Consider the following 8583-nt stretch of genomic DNA (forward strand, 5'->3'; position numbering starts at 1 on the left):
ACCATAATCCCAGTTTTATTCTGAATATTCTTTGAAAGAGAAATTTATAGACTAAATTTGCCTAGTTTTGCTAAGTTTAGCTTAATCAGTGAACTTGACAAAGCAATCGTATCATGTAAAAATAAGATTAAAAATATCTGATACTAGAATATCTTACTGAAGATTTTTTTTTTACGTGCACTAAATTTTCTATATAAGACCAATCTAAAAAATGATCACTATTTATTCTTTTGCTTTCTTATACGGAGTAACATAACCAAGCCATTCAGTTGTATAATGCTCGAAATCGTTCAAACATACATATTCACAGATATCCACAAAGACTTATTTCATATTTCCGAACCATGTTTACATCGAACGAAGTTGTTGATGCTGGGCGGAGCTTCCATGGACCTTTGGACCTTATAAGCAAAGAATCTCTCAGGAAAAGAATGAAAGCTTCCATAGACGCAATGTAAACTTGTTTCGCCTCTGCGCCGCTATATCGAGGAGCCACAGCTGCTATGCAGTGAAACAGCAGCGCAGGGTGGAATTTAAATAGCGCAGTCCGAGGAGATAGTAATTTTTTTTACTTTGAAATTCCTCAAAATGTTTTATTTTCATACATTTCAGATAAATTGTGTAGCTGATCTTTTATCTTCTAATCTTTAATCGTCTAGATGTTTCGCATAGAACATCCTAAAATTCAATTGCAAAATAAATGAATAAATTTTATTATTTTTATATTCCTTATTTTACCCCTTAACTCTTCTTTCTGTAAACTCACAGAATTGTTATTCTTTTGATATAATATCTAGCATTAATTTATAACTAACATCAGAATTAATAGAAAACAAAATTAACTACTGCTGTGATGTTAGATTTCTAACAAATCTGCAATTAATTGCATAAATAACGCTATTTTTCTTTTCATATCAAGCATATTATTAAATATTAAAACAAAGAATAACACATTTGAGGTAAAAAAAATGATTTTTATTGACATTTCTCAAGTTTTAGAATATACATATGAAAAATAATTTTAAGCATCTTCACAAATACCAAGACATTTTTTAGACAATTATTTGGAATGACCATTATGAAAACAATGAGCAAATTTTGCAGCCAAGAACCAAAAGCATTTCACTTAAATTAACAAATACAAAATTACACTTAAAAGGCCTTTTAAAGAATTTCACATAAATTATTAAAATAAGTGATTTCATTACTTTTTCATAAAATATTCAATACTTCTTACATTTATTAATACAAGATTAAATACTGAACTTGAAAATCAAACCTTCCAGGTGTTATTAAAACCTGGGAAGAAATTTTATAAATAATCCACTGAATCAAATAAATATTGTTGCAGCTCATCCTGATGAAGATTATTTCAAATTATGAAATTAGAAATTGATTTTTTTAAATAGCAATTACAAAAATGACTATTTTCCATCTTCACTATACATATAATAATTCTAAAAATGCTGTAGCTTGGATTTTACATAATTTTAATTTTGCAAAAATCTATTTAATCCCGAATTATTCGACCAATGAGTACATTTAATTCTGTAAGCTTCAAAAAGAAGAAACACATACCATATAATTCATAATAAATTTTTATAACTCCATATTTAAAATTTTATGAGCAAAATTTCCATGATAACTAACTGAAACAAAAAAAATAATTAAAAACAATTACAGGTACCCCTAAATAAATTGAAAACACTGAATTCATTATAATTATCTGACCTCAAAAAAAAAAAAAATAAATAAATAAATAAAATAAAATAAAATAAAATAAAAAAAATTACCAAGAAATTTTAATTATTTGGAATGACTATTATGAAAACAAAGAGTCAAAAGCATTTCACTTAAATTAACAAATACAAGATTACATTTAAAATGTCTTATAAAAGTTGCACAAAAATGATTAAAATAACTAATTTCATTCTCTTGGTCCATAAAATATTCAATACTTTTCACATTTATTAATATAAGATTAAATACTTAACTTGAAAATCAAACCTATAGGTATTAAGCCGTTTTGTAAATAATCCACTGAATCAAATAAATATTTTTGCAGCTCATCCTGATGAAGATTATTTCAAATTATGAAATTAGAACTTAATTCTTTTAAGTAGCAATTACAAAAAATGCCTACTTTCTACCTTCACTATACATATAATAATTCTAAAAATGCTGTATGCTTGGGCTTGAATTTTACATAATTTTAATTTTGCCAAAAATCTATTTAATAAAGAATTATTTGACCAATGAGTACATTTAATTCTGTAAGCTTAAAAAAGAAGAAAACACATACCATGCAACACATAATGAATTTTTATGAATCCATATTTAAAATTTTACAAGCAAAATTTGCATATAACTAACCAAAACAGGAAAAATAATTAAAAACAATTAAAAGTACCCCTAAATAAATTGAAAACACTGAAATACATTACAATTATCTGACCTCAACTTTAAAGAAGAAAAAAAAAAAGAGAAATTTTAATTATTTGGAATGACCATTATGAAAAAAGAGCAAAGTTTGCAACCAAAAGCCAAAAGCATTTCACTTAAATTAACAAATACAAGATTACATTTAAAAAGTCTTACATAAGTTGCACATAAATTACTAAAATAACTAATTTCATTCTTTTTGTTCATAAAATATTCAATACGTCTCACATTTATTAATATAACATTAAATACTTAACTTGAAAATCAAACCTATAGGTATTAAGAAGTTTTGTAAATAATCCACTGAATCAAATAAATATTGCTGCAGCTCATCCTGATGAAGATTGTTTCAAATTATGAAATTAGAAATTAATTCTTTTAAATAGCAATTGCAAGAAATGCCTATTTTCCACCTTCACTATACATATAATAATTCTAAAAATGCTGTATGCTTGGATTTTACATAATTTTAATTTTGCCAAAAATCAACAGTCAATATTTCGACTAATAACCGTCAATTTTGTTGTACAGCATTCTTTGAGCATAACATGACAGGCGATCCAAACCATCAATTTTGTTGCACAGTATTCTTTGAGCATAACATGACAGGTGATCCACTATTATTGACGAGTTATTTCTTAGATAGTGCTATTGTTAAGCATATTGAAATAATAACAATAAACAATGTAGATACCTATTTGTTCAAAATTTTGTCGGCACTGCACAGGAATGTAAATATCGCATCTTTGGTGAACAGTAATCGTGATCTTTGAAATGTGACGAACATATTAGTGCAGTTTTATACAAATCAGTTGGTGATTTATTTAACAAGTCTTGACAGGCGATCCAAACCATCAATTTTGTTGCACAGTATTCTTTGAGCATAACATGACAGGTAATCCACTATTATTGATGAGTTATTTCTTAGATGGCACTATTGTTAAGCATATTGAAATAATAACAGTAAACACTGTAGATACCTGTTTGTTCAAATTTTGTCGGCACTGCACAGGAATGTAAATATCGCCTCTTTGGTGAACAGTAATCATGATCTTTGGAGTGTGACGAACATATTAGTGCAGTTTTATACAAATTAGTTGGTGATATATTTAACAAGTCTTGATTACTGCATGCGGGAGCCCATTGTTTTGATCTATAAAAATGAAAACATTAATTTTATATTTTAAATTTCAATAAATCCATTTTCAGTGTTAGTAGAAAAATAGCAAACTAAAAACATTCCTTATACATTAGTTACACAATCTCGAGAAGGGTTATATATTTTTTAAGAACAAACATTAAATTATAATTTAAGGAAAAATTCATGTACATAATATGATTTATTACATTTCTGACATATTTATACTAATTCTCTATTATTTTGATCTATGAAAACAAAAAAACAATTTTATTTTCTTTAATTAAAAGAACCTCTTTTCAGTGTTATTAGAAATTTAACCTTGTTAAAAAATTCCTTTTACATTAGTAACAAATTCTGAAACGATTGCATTTCATCTAATTTTATTTTGATGTACAAAAACCAATAATTTTGCAGATATTGTGTTAAATTGTAGTTACCGGTCATAGTATCTAGTTAAACAATTTAGCATTTCTTTGTACAGTTTTGTTAACAATATGACTAAAAAAGGATAAGGCACCAATAAAAAGTACACATTGTTCATAAAGTGCATCTTTAAAATGTTTCCTTCCTTATTCACACTAATATGTAGTGGTTCCCTAAAGTGTTCGTACACTTATGTTTCAGTGAAATAGTGCTGTGAGAATTTTTTAATATCTATAAATTTATCTTAGCAAAACTCTATAAAAGTATTATAAGAATACAGTAAAACTTTGGGGGGGAATTAATAATTAAAAAGTAACAAAAAAGTTACCTCACAAAAATCTTCGTGCACTTTAAAGAAATCTGCAGACACTATTACGAAATATTGCAGTTAAATTTCTGTCAGTTTTTGTAGGATATCCTGCAGCATTCAAGCTTGTAATACATAAATTACAAAAATCATCCTCTAAAATATTAGAAGAAAAAATTTTTTAAAAATTTGGTTTTATTCAAAATCACTTCGAGATATGAGAAAATATTGGGCTTTATAATCAAATTCAATTCCGGGCTACAGCGCATTTTTTACGAATTCTTAAAGTGTATGAACACTTTTGGGAGCAACTGTATCACAAGCACAGTTATCTTGAATATTTACAGAAGAACACTGAACTATTTGTCCATGATGAGGAACACTTAATGGAAAAAAACAAGCTATTTATTTAAATTATTCCAAATACATGAAATATTTGCTTCTCTATCAAAAATTGAGATATATATATATTATTAATTATCAAAGCTTAGTTTCTTTTAAACTTAGAAATGATTTACCTAATAGGATCCTTAGGAAATCTGAAAAATTTCCTGTCTGGTGTTTTTCGAGATGTCCCACAAACACTACAGCGATACGAGGATTTGGGTTGTTTGCTAAGTAAAAGATAGATTGAGTTAGTCTGTTATTCACTAAACCACATCAAATATTGAGAGAAATCAAAATTATATTTTTATAATAATGAATATAAAATTTTCAAAAATAATCATAAAATACGAAAAATTGTATATAACTATCAATATACTACATTAAAAATAGTCTTCAGTGGCCACTAATATTAACTAAGTTTATAAATTTTCTCAGATAAATTATTTGGTAATTATAGCATAAATTTAAAGCTGAAGCATAATACAATTTATTAATAAAATTAATTTATGCAATCATACATGCCATTAGTTGCCGCATTATTATAAATGGCAAATTTATTCCTGATCGCTCGTTTTGTCGTAATATTATTATTAGTTGACTTTAAAGCTTAAAACTCAGTAAAAAAATTTGGAAAGAAATAGCAATATGCCTGCAAAAACTATAGTATTTGTTTGCCATATGATTAATTATATAAATTGAGATTCATATGCTAAAATGCAAAGTTAATATATTAAGAATGAAAATCTAGCTGCTGTGTGATACAATGAGACAAAATATTTTTGGAGCTTGGGAATCAAAATTAATGTACTATACAAAATCAATTTTTAAAATCTATGATAGGTTTTCGAATTAAAAAAGCAAGCTTACCTCACAGAAAGAGAATCGGGTGAATTCCGGTGATCGTCCTTGCGAAACATCCATCTTATGATCAGCTTAAATAACCAGAGAAAAGAACTGAAAAAAACTTTCAATGAACCTCTTCGAACAACGTGGTAAAAGATTGCTAATATGGCTGACGACATGCCGGTTTCTTGCCTGCTATTTCGCACATGCGCAGAAAGGTACGGAGGGTGGATGGATTGCCCCTTTAAAATAAGCTTCAGGGACATACACAGAGTGTCTCTTCAGTCTGGCGGAGCCACATTTGCTTCGGGAAACCTTTACTTCTTCTCCATAGAGATTCTTTGCTTATAAGGTCCATGGGAGCTTCGTTGTGACGTCGGCTTACGCATGAAGCGACGATCACGTGACCTCCCTGCGCGTTTGATTTAGCGCTGACCACTTTTGACTACTACGGCGCGCTTTCGAAAGAATTGTGGTGCTGGATAGTGTGTTTAGGCGGTCGCGGACACTTAGCCGACAGGACACTTAACCGACAAGACATTTAGCCGACATGGACACTTAGCCAACAGGACTTTTAACCGACACGGATACTTAGCCGACACGGACACTTAGCCGACAGGACATTTTGCTGACACAGAGAGTTAGCCTTCAAAACATTTAATTACGGGACACTTAACTATCAACACATTTATTCGACAGGACACAAAGCCGACAGTAAAGTTTAGCTGGCACGTACCCAATAATTGTTCAAACTTATTATCAATTACAAATTTCTCGACTTCTCCGTAAGTTCAATTAAATCAAAGTAAATTAAGTAATTTAAGTTATTTTTTAGTTCAATTAAATTAAGTAATTTAAGTTATTTTTTCACTATCAGTAAAATTCATTTTTCGATTCTTAAAGATCTCATATATACTTTTAATTATTGTGTTAATTTAGCATTGTTTGATATGTATCCATGGACCTTATAAGAAATAGACCAACCCAAATGGGTTTTCTCTCTTGCCTTGGCGTATTGCCGGCTAACATCTTGACCACATCCGAAGGAGTTGGGACGACTTGCAAAAACTTAACAATAGTTGGCTATTGCAGCGCGTATAATTTTCAAGAAAAAGCTGGTGATAGCACCTCATTTCACAAATTAGAGTTTTTAGATATTTTTATTTTTGAAACTGAGATTGATTTTTAAAAATTTAACATGTTTATCAAGCGTAATTAATGTTCTAAATAATTATAAAGCTGTTACATGCTTTCAGGTCTGGATATTTTTTAGCTTTTCCTATGCTGTAAGGAAATTTGCATCGCCTTCTTTTAAAAAATAATATTTTAAATCTGAACTAATAGAAAAATTCAAACAAACAATTTTCTCTTAAAATTTTTATGCTTTTTATTGGCGTAAATAAGTGAAAAATACTAAAATCGAAAAAAATGGATTTTTGAAAGTTTTTGCTTAAATTTCTTATTTGTACTGCTTTTTTTAAACGTACATCTGAATATTATAGCATAATATTCTGCAAAGAAGTTTTATTTCAATAATATTTCATAATACATAATAGTGATTAACACTTTTAACACTTTAATAATTTTTATGCATTTATTCTAATGTTAAAAATTGTATTTAACTGTAATAATTAATTGTGCTAGTATTTTATAGTGATTATTTTTTTTAATTTATTTCTAGTTCTGCATAAGTTTTCTTGTTTATTGCTAATTTATTTTATTAACCCAAAAGGGCGGCAGCTCAGAAAAGCTATTAGTTTCGAAACAGGATTTTGCTTTGTTTCACTATAAATGTCCGTTTCACTTTGCAAACTGTTGCCACCAAATATTATCGAACTGTATTATATTTAAAGAAATTAAATAATAAAGAATCTGCATGTATGTTTCTCTCACACTGTGAAAAAAACAACAGAATTTAGAATCATAAAATTTTGAATAACGTAATCCTCCACCCGAACATGTTCACCTGGACGGCCTAATTTCAAATTTGTTTTAATCCATTTGATATTTTATTATATATTTGATTTGTAACTTTAACGAAGCTTTGATTAAGAAACTTAACGAGTTCAAAGCAAGCAATGGCAACCCTGTACAGAAAATAACAATCTCCAGCGCGGAAATTCTAAAGATATGTCATTTTCAAATATTTTGTGATATTGTTCTTGAATTAAATTTTATGTGGTTTATTTGCGAAGAACATGATGTTTAATAAATAAAGGTAACATGCAAAACGTTACAAAAACGCTCCTTTGGGCGTAATATAAAATTATATTGCTGAGTGTTTCCAGAGTTTATCCTTTTTTCCCCCTCATTACACTCAAAAAAGTTTATGCTCCGAATTTTATGAATTACTAAAATAAATAATCATCTTGCAATGTTAATAATTAATGATCATATAATCAAATAAATGATAGTCTTGTTATGTTATAATAATTTTAAAAACTACTGCCTGAAAATGCTCATAAAATCAAAGAAAATTATCAGATCTTTTTTAATTTTACCTTATTTGTTTCAAGTCATCATATGCTATCAGTATTCTTTAATTTTACTTTATTTGTATACAAAAGTAAGTTCATAAGTTTTGCGTTTAGAATTTTTACAGTTTTACTAAAGTAAAGAAATTTATACAAGAATTACGCTTGAAAAAAATGCGCAAAATGCAGTAAAAAGTCCTTTTATGAGATATGTTAAATTTTTGCAAAAACTGGGACTTCCATAATCTCATCACTTATACAACGTATCACATTTAATAATTAAAAACAGTTATGTGATACAAACGCCAGCGGTTTCCGTGTTAAAGTAATCCAGATCGTCCCTACTCTTTCTTACGGGCCCACCAGCGGCCGAGCGGTAACGTCGCTGAAAACTGGTAGTTCGGTCCGAGGTTCGAATCCCGGGAACGGGCTGCCTTCACGGGTGGTATCGTGGTTTTACCCATGTGTAACGTGTATATCATCCGTGAACCTTTGGTTCTTTTCAAAGGGCTCCCGGACTGAAGAGTCCTATCCCTATAGACATTGTATCACTTTTCGAATGTTGG

General features: G+C 28.7%; 1 protein-coding gene across 1 annotated transcript; it reads right to left on the minus strand.

Annotated features, from left to right (window-relative positions):
- Positions 1-966: 966 nt before the first annotated feature.
- Positions 967-6166, minus strand: LOC146999210 (uncharacterized). Its single transcript, XM_085819527.1, has 3 exons — positions 5568-6166; positions 4832-4927; positions 967-3595 (listed from the first exon to the last, which is right to left on the minus strand). The coding sequence occupies exons 1-3, from the start codon at positions 5807-5809 to the stop codon at positions 3367-3369; spliced, it is 567 nt and encodes a 188-aa protein (XP_085675653.1). The 5' UTR covers positions 5810-6166; the 3' UTR covers positions 967-3366.
- Between the last annotated feature and the right edge of the window lie 2417 nt (positions 6167-8583).

This window comes from Stegodyphus dumicola, chromosome 1 (assembly GCF_044657685.1).
Source record: "Stegodyphus dumicola isolate Sdum_Otavi_A_Nest chromosome 1, ASM4465768v1".
NCBI classification, from domain to species: domain Eukaryota; kingdom Metazoa; phylum Arthropoda; class Arachnida; order Araneae; family Eresidae; genus Stegodyphus; species Stegodyphus dumicola.

Excerpts from the sequence above, each read along its gene's own strand:
- LOC146999210 (XM_085819527.1), bottom strand. The coding sequence starts at position 5,809 with ATGTCCCTGAAGCTTATTTTAAAGGGGCAATCCATCCACCCTCCGTAC. Across the intron at positions 4,928-5,567 it reads CCCGATTCTCTTTCTGTGAG|CAAACAACCCAAATCCTCGT; the intron begins GTAAGCTTGCTT and ends TCTTTTACTTAG. Across the intron at positions 3,596-4,831 it reads TTTCCTAAGGATCCTATTAG|ATCAAAACAATGGGCTCCCG; the intron begins GTAAATCATTTC and ends TCATTTTTATAG.